The sequence below is a fragment of the Ranitomeya imitator genome, chromosome 5 (assembly GCF_032444005.1).
Source record: "Ranitomeya imitator isolate aRanImi1 chromosome 5, aRanImi1.pri, whole genome shotgun sequence".
NCBI lineage: Eukaryota > Metazoa > Chordata > Amphibia > Anura > Dendrobatidae > Ranitomeya > Ranitomeya imitator.
In genome coordinates, this window is record NC_091286.1 from 493362543 (window position 1) to 493378127 (window position 15585).

At 41.5% G+C, this 15585-nt stretch overlaps 1 protein-coding gene across 1 annotated transcript in view; it reads right to left on the minus strand.

Annotated features, from left to right (window-relative positions):
• The window catches only part of LOC138638242 (complement C1q and tumor necrosis factor-related protein 9-like), a 34275-nt gene extending 21433 nt beyond the window's left edge, over nt 1-12842 (minus strand). Inside the window, exon 1 of the mRNA XM_069727396.1 lies at nt 12778-12842. Coding sequence (XP_069583497.1) covers nt 12778-12801 — 24 coding nt within the window. The 5' untranslated portion in view covers nt 12802-12842. The remainder of the gene's footprint in view (nt 1-12777) is intronic.
• Between the last annotated feature and the right edge of the window lie 2743 nt (nt 12843-15585).

A 15585-nucleotide genomic window follows, 5' to 3' on the forward strand; every position in this document is an offset into this window, starting at 1 on the left:
GTTATTAGATATATGAAACTGAAATAGCTGTTGCAAAAAAAAAAACAATTTTTATAAAACATTAAGCTTAAGATTAATAGGGGTGCCCAAACTTTTTCATATAACTGTATCATGCAGGAGAAAAAGGAAAACGCCTCAGAAGGTCAGAACCATCTTCCTCTGTGTGACAAAATAAAACTCATGACTAACCAGATCATACAGATTTACCCGAGCAGTATATCATTCAAATATTGCTCTGCATCTATCCCATCTGGCGATAGTGCCCCTGTACCCGGGATAGATGCAAAGATCTGCATGTGACAAGCAATGCTCACACACTACACATCTGATCTCACTGGATGAAAGTGCTGTGAGAGGAGAGCTGCAGTGTGTGAGCATTGCTTGTCACATACACTGTTTTGCACCTATTCATGGGCATGGTGGAGAAGTGGTTAGCACTGTAGCCTCGCAGCGCTGGAGTCCTGGGTTGAAATCCCACCATTGACAACATCTGCAAGGAGTTAGTATGTTCTCCCCGTGTTTGTGTGGGTTTTCTCCGGGTTCTCCGATTTCCTTCTACACTCCAAAGCCATACTGATAGGGAATCTAGATTGTGAGCCCCATTGGGGAAATTGTAAATGATGTCTGGAAAAGTGCAGGCACCTGACTAGATTGTACAATAGCAATGGGTAGGGCATTGGCCCAGACAGACAGGCCCTCTGGACTCAGTAAATAAGTACACAGTTCTAAATATGAAGAAGGGTAGCGCAGGCAGAAAAAGGTAGCAGCAACTTGCCATTTAACAGCATTCTCGTGCAATCTTTGGTTGTGTAACATGTCGTCGCCCTCCAGCCTAATAGATTGCTTGTTATTCTGAGAACTCTATGTTAATCATGGTGCAACTTTTTACTGTTTACTTCTTCCTGTTTTCCCTGCACAATTATGTAATTTTGCTTGTGATTCAGCTATTTCTCTGCAAGACTAAGTGATTGTGCGATTATGTGATCAAGTAGGAAATCAGTAAAAAGACCAAAGCTGGACACGGCTACTACGGTTTAAAGCCACAGCATGTCCACTATGTGTGTGAATATTGGATTAGTGCTCCCTGTCAATGCAGGAGTAGACCAATAGGGTATGTGCACACGTTGCGGATTTTGCTGCAGATTCGCAGCGGATTGGCCGCTGCGGATCCACAGCAATTTTCCATGAGTTTACAGTACCATGTAAAACTATGGAAAACAAAATCCTCAGTGCACATGCTGTGGAAAAAACTGCGCAGAAGCGTAGCATTGTTTATTCCGTAGCATGTCAATTCTTTGTGCGGATTCCGCAGCAGTTTACACCTGCTCCATGATAGGAATCCGCAGGTGTAAAACCGCAAGTGGAATCCGCACAAAAAAATAAATCTGTGGTAATTCCACAGTAAATCCGCAGTAATAACCGGAATTCCGTTATCCCCTTGAGGAAGCGGCGTGTTAGCGCTGCGAAACGCGCGTCGGGGCCATCTCACCGGCGGGACACCCTCACCTCTCCTCCCCACTGCATGGGTAAGCTTATAGTTCACTTTATGCTCTTGTGACATGGGTAAATTATTGTATTCGGTACGGCGCACTTGCCTTAGACTCTCTACCGTTTCCTGTCACAAGCATTAACCCCTTCCTTTGCTTCCCATGTAACCACTTCTAGCTGTATGGAGCTTACGGCTCTTAGCTGTTTACACTATCATCTTCTTCAGTCTAGGGGTGGCGAGGGTTCAGGGTTTGTGTTCCCCCTTTCCTTTGTGTTGTTTTGGAATGCATGTTATTATTACTGATGTCCAGATTTTAAAAGTTTTGCATTAATAAAGATTAATAAAGATTCTTTTGTATATATCTTTACTGCTATCTGCTCCTGGTTCTCCTCTTTTTTGCAGTAAATCCACAGTGCAGATTTCCTGCGGATTTACCAAAATCAGTGCGGAAAAATCCGCAAACCTTTCCGCAACATGTGCACATAGCCATAGGAGGTCTTCTGCTCAATGTATACAATGAGGAATGTAAGGTCAGCAAACTCTTTGCATAATTTACTTTATTCTTTTGGCTTGAACATTTTATGTGGAAAAAGAGGTAAATTTTAAATGTAAGATGAATCAATACAAACTAAAGGTTAATATACAATGTTTCCTCATATTAAAACTACCAACTTTTTAAAATCAATAAATTGAATAAAATTCTCACTTAAATTTGACTGTTAAATTGTTCTATTGAATTGTACAAAGACAGAAAGTAAAGGATGGAACAAGCAGTCCTGTTTACAAATCTTCCACATTTCCTAACATGTCAAAGCATTCTTCCTTAGGAGTAAAGGAAGGTCAGAGCTGCAATGTCAGCTCAGTGTTTTATACAGAATATACTGCAGTGAAGCCAAAAGGTTTCTATAGTTGTAAAACATAAAACTACAGGAGCAGGGATAGTTCTCAAATTCATAGTATAGTCCACGACCCAATAGACAGAATTTCCTGTTCTCTCATACAGTATAAAGGTACCGTCACACTCAGCGACGCTGCAGCAATACAGACAACGAGCCGATCGCTGGAGCGTTGCTGTTTAGGTCGCTGTAGAGACGTCAAACACAGCAACTCCAGAACAATGCAGGAGCGATCCAGTGACGTACTTATCGTTCTCGCTGGTTGTTCGCTCCATGAAGAAACATTGCAGGCATTGTTGCTTTTGATGTCAAACATGACGATACACGCCGACCTAACGACCAAATAAAGTTCTGGACTTCTAGCTCCGACCAGCAATGTCACAGCAGGATCCTGATCGCTGCTGCGTGTCAAACACAACGAGATCGCTATCCAGGACGCTGCAACGTCACGGATTGTTGTCGTTCTCGTTGCAAAGTTGCTGAGTGTGACGGTACCTTAACAAACAGTGAAAAACAGATCCATTATGATAAATTCTTTTACTATCCTAGACCATCACGAATGTTATTATTTATCAAGGTATTGTCCTGGATAGATTATCTCGACCTACAACGGGTGTATATAGCCCTAGTTCCCTATTTATTCAAAAAAATATATATTGAGGACTATATAACATAATAGAAGCCAATAACCAGAATTTATAAATATAACAAACTTTATTTAAGTATCATAAATACAATCATCTTAACAGTAATATATTCGTGAGATTTTACCAAAAAACAGACAAAAAGACAGAAGAAAAAAGGTTTTGCCAGGCAGCACAACGCAGGCTGAGAAAACCACACCACCTTAAAAGCCCTATATATGTGTTAACGGCCCCAGTCTGAGATGCCATGTGTAATAGACTACCATAGCAATTAGATCAAAATTGGGCTCAAGACAAAAAGTTAGAGAAAGTGATCCACACTAAAGTGAGATGTAGGTAAAATACCATATGTTATTGATCAAATTGAGCCTATGAAAAAGCAGGTATTAGTATATAAGTTTATAGTACCTGTGGCCATGGTCAGTCCGAGGGGGGTAGGTGGAACCTGCTGCCGTGCTGCCAGGCGCCTCGACGCGCGTTTCGCCCGATGAGCTTTGTCAGGAGGCGTGGCTAGTGCGGCAGGAGAAGTTCCCTTTATGGAGCGTGTAAATTGATTGTATATGAAGCAGGTGTGTGGTATATCGTGGGTGTATTAGTGCCGATGATGTCATCAAAACGGGCATTTAAGCCAGGACATATATCCAACATAAGATGCAGCGCTCTATCTATGTTTGATGGTACAAAAAGGACCTTTCATATTTAGACCAATGGTATTAGTTATAGACAATCATGTGATGCTGTCACATGGGTAACAAAAACTGTGGTATTGCATAAAAGGACCTTGCATTCTAGCCCAATGGAAAGGTTTCTATATGGTCACATGGGGCCCATGATATAGAGCTCCATAGAGTTTTAACATTAAACCGGTCGGCGCGCCGTCATGTGATGCCGCGCTCACACAGGATCGACGCCGACGCCCCGCACCGCATGCCACCAGTGGGAGGAGCAACGTCATCCCCATGGTGACCACAGTAGCCAGACGCCGCGAGGAGCATGGGACCACGGCAGCGCACATTGACAGCGCGTCTAGGTGAAAAGCATGAAGAGATCAGAAAAGTGAATAATATAATATAAGTATATGTTTTTCACATAATGTACGTACATCAGATTGAACACTGTACAATCAAAATATCATACCATAAACATGGGTGACAAGAATAAAAATAAATCTATGTGACCAGAAAAAAAAATTTTTCCGCTGTCCTCAAATTCGTTTGTTTAGAAGAATCTTACATTTTGGCCCGATGAAAGGGCTTTTGTATGGTAACTTGAGGCCCATAATATAGAGCTCCATAAAGTTTTCACCATGTACCAATCGGCGCGCTGTCATGTGATGCCGTGCTCACACTAGATCGGCGTCGACGTCCCGCACCGCAAGCCACCAGTGGGAGGACTAACGTCATCCCCATGGTGACCACAGCAGCCGGACGCCGCGACGAGCATGGGACCACGGCAGCGCACATAAACAGCACGTCTGGGTAAAAGGGCATGGAGAGATCATGAAGATAAATAGTATAATAGTACTGGGTAAAAGGGCATGGAGAGATCATGAAGATAAATAGTACAATAGTACAATAGTACAATAGTACAAATAGTACAGAATCTGGAATTGCTTGCCTGAGGAGGTGGTGATGGCGAACTCAGTCGAGGGGTTCAAGAGAGGCCTGGATGTCTTCCTGGAGCAGAACAATATTGTATCATACAATTATTAGGTTCTGTAGAAGGACATAGATCTGGGGATTTATTATGATGGAATGTAGGCTGAACTGGATGGACAAATGTCTTTTTTCGGCCTTACTAACTATGTTACTATGTTACTATGTTACAATACAAACATACATGCTTTTTATAAAATTTAAGTACATCAAATCGAACTCTATACAATCGAAATATCATATCATAAGCATGGATAACAAAGATAGAAATAGATCTATATAACCAGAAAAGAACGCGCTGTTCTCATGTTGGATTAGATATGGTCCAAAAAACACTAAAATCCGATGCATCTCTGTTAATAATGATATCCCAAGTCTTTGAATATGTTATTTCCAACAGAGAGATCTGAAGGTACACGGCAATGCCCAACATCCTGCAGCTCTCCAGAGCATAGAGTAGTTCGGTCCATCACTCCAAGATGAAGATATATACCCGAATGGAGGAAGTAATTTTAAGTGAACATAAGACATACAGACAAAAATCTGAAAACTGGATAAAAGAACATAAAGTTAAAAAACAACAAAAATCTGTGATTTAAAAGAGAACTACTAAAATAGCGCCATATGATGTTCATATTACAAAAAAGACTTGAAGCTAATGAACTCATTAAGACCAGAGGGAGTGACAGTATTTAAATTAACCATCCATTTTGTTTCCAATTGTAGGAGCTTACGTTTAACGTCACCCCCCCTATTGCCCATATAGACTCTGTCAATGCCACAGACTTTCAGGCCCTTAGGGTTACAGTTATGATATTCAGAAAAATGTCTAGGGACATTCTTAAGGTTCTCATATTCACTGTCTGCTTTTCTGGCATTTTTAATATCCCGTATGTGTTCCTGTATGCGGACCTTCAGGGCTCTGGTGGTCATGCCTATATAAATCAAGTTGCACGGACATGTAAGATGATATATAACGCCCTCTGTATTGCATGAGATATGATGTACTATCTTAAAAGATTTGTCCCCTTTAGCATTTAAAAAGGAGTTAGTTTTGGGGATGTATTTACAGATGGAACATGTCCCACAGGCATATGAGCCCCAAGGTGGGCCCTTGCTCCCAAATAGATATTTTTATCTCTCGAAGGGACATAGTGACTCCTAGTTAGGATATCCCCCAAATTATGTGAGCGTCTCCACGTAATAGAGGGTGTCTGAGTAAGATGGTATTTCAAATCCTTATCCGTAAGAAGAATAGACCAATTTCTTGACATGATTTCTTTCATTTGTTGCCAGTTAGAATTAAAGGTAGAGATGAAGCGAGGTGTCATCTCACAGTTGGTATTGTTAAGTTGTTGTTGACGATCTGACCTATATGTTAGAAGGGATTGTCTGTTCGTATTGGCTGCTCTAAGGTAGCCTTGCTTTATATCCCTTGTTCTGTAGCCTCCTTCTCTAAATCTATTAGTAAGATTGTCAGCTTGTTTTTGAAAAATTGAATCGTCCGAACATATACGTCGTACTCTTAGGAATTGACCGACTGGAATAGATTTGATCAATTGTGGTAAGTGAGACGACTCGGCATGTAATAATGCATTCGTTGCTGTATTTTTACGAAAAACATCAGTTGTTATCATGCCATCTGCTCTTTTCAAAATCATAATGTCAAGAAATTCCATTTTGGTCATACTGGATTTCCATGTAAGTTTAATATTTCGATCATTAGTATTAAGCAACTGGAGGAAGTCAATCAAGTGTGATGTGGAGCCCTGCCAGATGAAAAATATATCATCTATAAAGCGCGACCACGAGATGAGGTTTTCATGACCAGGAGTATCAAGGACCACCTCCCTCTCCCACAGCCCCAGGAAAAGATTTGCATATGAGGGCGCACACGTAGGAAGGGGCGGTCCTTGAATACAAAAAAGTTGTGTGTAAATACGAAAAATAATAATGATAAAACAAAATCAATCAGATCTTTATCTAGATTGGTCATGGTCAGAAAAAAAGCTGTAGCCCTCATCCCGTGGTCGTGGCCTGTAGAAGTGTATAAGGACTCCACATCGCACGTTACCAATATCATGTCCTCCTCCAGGTGTACCCCCTCCAATTTTTTCAAAATATCAGTTGTGTCTCTCGTATATGATGGTAAAGTCTCAACACATCCTTGTAGATAATAATCTATGTATTTACATATAGGTTCACAAAGACCCCCAATCCCGGAAACTATAGGTCTCCCTGGTGGGTTTTGGGGGTCTTTGTGAATTTTATGGAGGAGGTAGAAAGTAGGTGTTACAGGGCATTCTTGCATTAAAGACTCCTTAAGTTTATTAGTTATAATACCCTTCTCCACCCCATCCTCCAAGATATCATCTAGTTCTTTTTTAAAATTGTGTATGGGGTTTGAACTGAGGCGTTTGTAACAGTCAGGAGAATTGAGCTGCTTAAAGGCTTCCTTTTCATAGGCGGTGGCTGGCCATAGGACTATATTGCCGCCTTTATCCGCCCTTTTGATCACTATGTCCCTGAGAGATGAGAGTTCTTTTATGGCTTTTCTTTGAGCCCTTGTTAGGTTGTCCTTGTCAATATGTGCCTGAATACGTTCAAATTCGCTCTTGACTACCTTGACAAAGATCTCCACTTGGGGACAGATAGATAAAGGTGGGAAAGATTTGGAGGTACGAAAAAGGTGTGTAGGTACTGGGAGACTATCAGATGATTCCCCCGCATCATGTTCTCTAGCTAGAGCATGTAGGTCATAAAGTGCTTGTATTTCAGTATCAGTGGTCATAGCAGAGGTATCTAGACTGAAATATTTTTCTAGGATTAGCTTACGTGCAAATAATTCGAGATCCTTTACCGCCGTAAAGTAATCAAACTTATTAACGGGAGCAAAGAAAAGCCATAAACGAACTCTCATCTCTCATGGACATAGTTATCAAAAGGGCGGATAAAGGCGGCAATATAGTCCTATGGCCAGCCACCGCCTATGAAAAGGAAGCCTTTAAGCAGCTCAATTCTCCTGACTGTTACAAACGCCTCAGTTCAAACCCCATACACAATTTTAAAAAAGAACTAGATGATATCTTGGAGGATGGGGTGGAGAAGGGTATTATAACTAATAAACTTAAGGAGTCTTTAATGCAAGAATGCCCTGTAACACCTACTTTCTACCTCCTCCATAAAATTCACAAAGACCCCCAAAACCCACCAGGGAGACCTATAGTTTCCGGGATTGGGGGTCTTTGTGAACCTATATGTAAATACATAGATTATTATCTACAAGGATGTGTTGAGACTTTACCATCATATACGAGAGACACAACTGATATTTTGAAAAAATTGGAGGGGGTACACCTGGAGGAGGACATGATATTGGTAACGTGCGATGTGGAGTCCTTATACACTTCTATATGCCACGACCACGGGATGAGGGCTACAGCTTTTTTTCTGACCATGACCAATCTAGATAAAGATCTGATTGATTTTGTTTTGTCATTATTATTTTTCGTACTTACACACAACTTTTTCGTATTCAAGGACCGCCCCTTCCTACAGCTCCAGGGAACTGCAATGGGGGCTACGTGTGCGCCCTCATATGCAAATCTTTTCCTGGGGCTGTGGGAGAGGGAGGTGGTCCTTGATACTCCTGGTCATGAAAACCTCATCTCGTGGTCGCGCTTTATAGATGATATATTTTTCATCTGGCAGGGCTCCACATCGCACTTGAATGACTTCCTCTAGTTGCTTAATACTAATGATCGAAATATTAAACTTACATGGAAATCCAGTATGACCAAAATGGAATTTCTTGACATTATGATTTTGAAAAGAGCAGATGGCATGATAACAACTGATGTTTTTCGTAAAAATACAGCGACGAATGCATTATTACATGCCGAGTCGTCTCACTTACCACAATTGATCAAATCTATTCCAGTCGGTCAATTCCTAAGAGTACGACGTATATGTTCGGACGATTCAATTTTTCAAAAACAAGCTGACAATCTTACTAATAGATTTAGAGAAGGAGGCTACAGAACAAGGGATATAAAGCAAGGCTACCTTAGAGCAGCCAATACGAACAGACAATCCCTTCTAACATATAGGTCAGATCGTCAACAACAACTTAACAATACCAACTGTGAGATGACACCTCGCTTCATCTCTACCTTTAATTCTAACTGGCAACAAATGAAAGAAATCATGTCAAGAAATTGGTCTATTCTTCTTACGGATAAGGATTTGAAATACCATCTTACTCAGACACCCTCTATTACGTGGAGACGCTCACGTAATTTGGGGGATATCCTAACTAGGAGTCACTATGTCCCTTCGAGAGATAAAAATATCTATTTGGGAGCAAGGGCCCACCTTGGGGCTCATATGCCTGTGGGACATGTTCCATCTGTAAATACATCCCCAAAACTAACTCCTTTTTAAATGCTAAAGGGGACAAATCTTTTAAGATAGTACATCATATCTCATGCAATACAGAGGGCGTTATATATCATCTTACATGTCCGTGCAACTTGATTTACCAGAGCCCTGAAGGTCCGCATACAGGAACACATACGGGATATTAAAAATGCCAGAAAAGCAGACAGTGAATATGAGAACCTTAAGAATGTCCCTAGACATTTTTCTGAATATCATAACTGTAACCCTAAGGGCCTGAAAGTCTGTGGCATTGACAGAGTCTATATGGGCAATAGGGGGGGTGACGTTAAACGTAAGCTCCTACAATTGGAAACAAAATGGATGGTTAATTTAAATACTGTCACTCCCTCTGGTCTTAATGAGTTCATTAGCTTCAAGTCTTTTTTGTAATATGAACATCATATGGCGCTATTTTAGTAGTTCTCTTTTAAATCACAGATTTTTGTTGTTTTTTAACTTTATGTTCTTTTATCCAGTTTTCAGATTTTTGTCTGTATGTCTTATGTTCACTTAAAATTACTTCCTCCATTCGGGTATATATCTTCATCTTGGAGTGATGGACCGAACTACTCTATGCTCTGGAGAGCTGCAGGATGTTGGGCATTGCCGTGTACCTTCAGATCTCTCTGTTGGAAATAACATATTCAAAGACTTGGGATATCATTATTAACAGAGATGCATCGGATTTTAGTGTTTTTTGGACCATATCTAATCCAACATGAGAACAGCGCGTTCTTTTCTGGTTATATAGATCTATTTCTATCTTTGTTATCCATGCTTATGATATGATATTTCGATTGTATAGAGTTCGATTTGATGTACTTACATTTTATAAAAAGCATGTATGTTTGTATTGTACTATTTATCTTCATGATCTCTCCATGCCCTTTTACCCAGACGCGCTGTTTATGTGCGCTGCCGTGGTCCCATGCTCGTCGCGGCGTCCGGCTACTGTGGTCACCATGGGGATGACGTTAGTCCTCCCACTGGTGGCTTGCGGTGCGGGACGTCGACGCCGATCTAGTGTGAGCACGGCATCACATGACAGCGCGCCGTTTGGTACATGGTGAAAACTTTATGGAGCTCTATGTTATGGGCCTCAAGTTACCATACAAAAGCCCTTTCATTGGGCCAAAATGTAAGATTCTTCTAAACAAACGAATTTGAGGACAGCGGAAAAAAAAATTTTTCTGGTCACATAGATTTATTTTTATTCTTGTCACCCATGTTTATGGTATGATATTTTGATTGTACAGTGTTCAATCTGATGTACGTACATTATGTGAAAAACATATACTTATATTATTTACTTTTCTGATCTCTTCATGCTTTTCACCTAGACGCGCTGTCAATGTGCGCTGTCGTGGTCCCATTCTCCTCGCGGCGTCTGGCTACTGTGGTCACCATGGGGATGACGTTGCTCCTCCCACTGGTGGCATGCGGTGCGGGGCGTCGGCGTCAATCCTGTGTGAGCGCGGCATCACATGACGGCACGCCGACCGGTTTAATGTTAAAACTCTATGGAGCTCTATATCATGGGCCCCATGTGACCATATAGAAACCTTTCCATTGGGCTAGAATGCAAGGTCCTTTTATGCAATACCACAGTTTTTGTTACCCATGTGACAGCATCACATGATTGTCTATAACTAATACCATTGGTCTAAATATGAAAGGTCCTTTTTGTACCATCAAACATAGATAGAGCGCTGCATCTTATGTTGGATATATGTCCTGGCTTAAATGCCCGTTTTGATGACATCATCGGCACTAATACACCCACGATATACCACACACCTGCTTCATATACAATCAATTTACACGCTCCATAAAGGGAACTTCTCCTGCCGCACTAGCCACGCCTCCTGACGAAGCTCATCGGGCGAAACGCGCGTCGATGCGCCTGCCAGCACGGCAGCAGGTTCCACCTACCCCCCTCGGACTGACCATGGCCACAGGTACTATAAACTTATATACTAATACCTGCTTTTTCATAGGCTCAATTTGATCAATAACATATGGTATTTTACCTACATCTCACTTTAGTGTGGATCACTTTCTCTAACTTTTTGTCTTGAGCCCAATTTTGATCTAATTGCTATGGTAGTCTATTACACATGGCATCTCAGACTGGGGCCGTTAACACATATATAGGGCTTTTAAGGTGGTGTGGTTTTCTCAGCCTGCGTTGTGCTGCCTGGCAAAACCTTTTTTCTTCTGTCTTTTTGTCTGTTTTTTGGTAAAATCTCACGAATATATTACTGTTAAGATGATTGTATTTATGATACTTAAATAAAGTTTGTTATATTTATAAATTCTGGTTATTGGCTTCTATTATGTTATATAGTCCTCAATATATATTTTTTTGAATAAATAGGGAACTAGGGCTATATACACCCATTGTAGGTCGATATGCTTTTCTATTGTCTTTAGGAGCAATATATTTATTTTGGAAGAAAATTGTAGGTTGTATTGTCCTGGATAGATGATAACTTATTGCTTGGTAGTGGTCCGTCCACTGGGACCCACAGCGATTGGCAGAAGGAGGTCCTTGTATACCTATTGGAATAAAGTGCCACTCGTTCCCTATAAAGCAGCCCCTTAGAGAATGTATGGAGCAGTGGTTGGGCATGTGATAAAAGTGTCCCACTGGGGATTACAAATATCTCATTCTGTCAATCATATGGGTCTTAGCCTACCACAGTCCTCTTGGGCCAGATTGTCTCAAAGGATAACTAATTAGTCATTGAACTTCAGTAAGTCGTATCTTTCTCCTCCTGACACCAGCTGTCAGGGAACAGTTGGGAGGTCCCCATACACATTAGACTGCTTGCCGATCCCGCCGATATCGGTAAGTTTGGCTGACTTTAGTCTAATGTGAATGGGAATCGTAAAGTGCCTGATTCATCACAGCTTTTACACCAATGTTCAAATTCATGATGAGCATCGGCATTCACAAATCTTAATGCAGCAGGGACTGGCTCATCATCAATCAGTAGCGTCTGACTCCATCTCCTCATCAAGACCGACGTGAACAACGCCAGTCTTGATGTATGAGGAACTTCATTTGTATTTTTATGAACTAGAACTGCAAAAGTATAGCAAGCAACACAAGCTGGAGAAGTTGAGTTCTGAAAAAAAAAACTGTACATCACATAAATAAAATAGCTAAAATTGTGTTCAAATCCGTTTCTTTCTAAGTAACAGCACAAACCTTAAAAGCAGAATCATAAAAGCTATTAACTATCCCAGTTCAATTCTGTATTACTGGCATCATGTAGAATTGTAAGTATCATATTCTCAGCCTCGGTATAAAAAATGACCTACAGTATATACCTAAGTAGACATGACAACATGCGTGCCACTAAATCCATCTGATAACTGTAGGACCTTCCCGTCACTTTGTCTCTATTTGTTGTGGCACATGCAGAATAATTGGAACCACTTCAAACACTTGAGAATATTGGCGCCAAGCTCCCTCTATCCTGCCACAATTGAGAACATTGGCACCAAGCACCCTCTATACTGCCAACCTCCTCATTTTAATCTAAACATTTGCATTAACATTAGGATGTTCCACTAAGGCAATTTGTGTATCTATTGCTGCAGCAAAACAGCATGGTGTCATAATAATTAGCACTTGCCATACTTACCAAATTTGTTCCCTGCATGGACATACTGAAAACAGCCAGATCAGAGAGGTATTGTCGGACTCCTCTATGTTGTGTTCTTTCTGCTGTTTTCATCTAGTCTGGGAAGAAGGTTTCCGCAGTAATTAAAAACATTCATCTCAAAATGTTCCACAGCAGAAAAAAAAGAAAACAGACTAATAACCAGAAAAATGTTCTTTCTAAAATCGTCCATTTACCTAGTTAAAGTCAGTGCACTATGGAAAAATGATTGCTTTCTACCAGTCAATCATCAATAACAATAGAGGAATTATGGCTAAAAACAAATACTCTTATCCAGCTTTGTAAGATAACACCGCTATATGCAAATGTTGTGTGTGATCATTACTTTTGAACATTCAGAAAATGATCTCATTTTATGATCATGAAGCCAATTTTTTATGCAGTTTGCAAATTGCAAATTTTAAGTAATAAAAGTGACAAACACACTTGTCAAAGAATAAATTACATTGTATTATTTTATTCTAATTTGTTTTATTACTCTGTCATCTGTTTTTTTCCAGGCAATCTATTTCCATTCTGAACTTATCACTACCAACTACAAGTTTATTATGAGTTCAACTTAAAAGTTGAACTTACATAAGTACTCCAAGTCTTAAAACTATTTTGAGTAATATATACATTTTATTCACATCGTATTTTATATGCATATATTGTCATGCAGCGGTAGCACCCCATGCAGTGATGAGGCAGTGACCCAGCAAAATTCAAAACAAATGTCTCTTTAATGTTCAACTCACAGCAATACACAGTACACAATATCCTCCGGATCGCCGCTGTGAACCATATTCTCCAGTTTGCAGCCTATAAACACACCAGTCCACCTTCTGAGACTAGTTGCCGTGGGCGACTACACCGTTGTGTACACTGTGAGTACCAGACCTTCCAGCTCCCTTGACTGTTTGGTTCCGCTTGCCTGTGTTGTCTCACAAAGGTGGAGCTCTGCAGAGCCTTTTGTTCTGTACTCCTCCAAACACCAGACTGACACCAACTCTGACCCTGGCACACCCAAACCCTTTACTGTAAGGTTTTTAACTGGAACCTGTGGCCTCTGGCACATGGAAAACCAGGCCAGGAAGGAAACAAACTGCACCACTACCATCCTGTAAGTCCATTTCAAAAATAAAAGCCCAGAAGATTTTCTTAAATCTGCACTGGACAAATAAATTACTTTTTTTTCCGCATTGCAATCACAGCTATGCCTGTGACTGCAATGCACTCCCATGTCCTCAATGCGCCTCGGTGCGCATCCTGGGGGGAAAACACAGTGACCCCTGCATGTGAAACCGGTTACTGCCTCACTATATAAATATATATATAGTGACAGGGTCACTGGTGCAGTACATTAGGAGAGATATGTGTCACAAAGAGGGAGAGGGGCTGCAGTTATGTCCTGGGACCATAAACGGAGTACTGGTGTCAAGACTCTTGTACTCTGGGAGTTTGGTGACCCTGATAAGGGCCAGGCTTCCCCCCCAGTTAATCACAGAGAAACATGTGGGTGTCTGCTGTATCCACGGGAATGCCAAAGACTACCCTATGGCCAGAGTGTTGATTAAAGGGAGCCGTGGTATGTAGTACCAGCTGACAGCCAACTACCGGAACAACTGCTGTACGGAGAACTGTGCCAAGGAAAGCGAGCAGTTTGGGGGCAGAAGAAGCGCTATAAAGACTGCCTTAAGGTGTATCTCAAAAACCTGGAAGTCAACACCAATGAATGGGAAGAGCTTGCCCTGGATCGTCCAGGTTGGCGGGGCAGGATCACTTCAGGAGCACGTGCAGCTGAAGACAGGAAAATCTGTGACGCAAAAAGAAAGCGTGCTGTACGCAAGGCACAAGTAGAATCTGGTATACTGACCACATCTGCTTCCTTATGTCAAGTATGTGGGCGAACCTTCAGGGCCCGGATTGGACTCATCAGCCACCTCTGGACCCATAACTATTAATTCTCTTCTAACCCTGAAGTCATGGTAATCTTAGAAAACGAAGGACGAACATCATGTAGTTCCATGAGGAGACTTACTACACCCTGTGATAATTGGGCGGGACTTCAGCCTGTTCTGGAACTTGTTGGGGAAGGCAGGGGTGCCCAGTGACTCAGGCATGAGCCAGGGCAACTCTGATGCATTGCCGTTGCAGTCGGAGGTGGAGGAGTTCCCTTTCTGTGTCCTAGCTGATGTTGAAGGTGAACTGGTGACTAGAGAGGCCAAGAATCCTGAGCTGGGGGTTTCTTGGGGAAATTTCAGGACTGCTCAAATGTAGGATCTTACCCTAAAAGGGGCCTTTGAAAATGTGTCTGTGATTGATGGGGTTGCCTAAGAGCCGGGGCTGACACCAGGTACCCACACTTTGCAGTCAATAGCAAATTGATGAATCGAGTGACTACACTGAGGGGAGGTGAAATAGTAGAGCAACTGTTGGTTCCAGGGCCATACCGGAGGAGGATTCTAGACATGACCCATTCACATGTTTTGGGGGGACATCTGGGGGTGGAGAAAACGCAGGAGAGAATATTGCAGAGGTTGTATTGGCCAGTATGTTACTGGAAGATCCTGAATTATTGTAGGTCCTACCCCACTTGCCAGATAACCGATCTCTCTACTCACTTCCGAAGTCCTCTGTTCCCGTTACTGATAATAGAGATCCTGTTCGAGCAAATTGGTCCTTTAGTTATGTCTGCAGAAAGGCACCAATATATTCTAGTGGTCCTTTAGTAAGCAACCCAGTACCCTGAAGCAGAACCCCTAAGGAACTCTTTGGCTAAAAGTATCA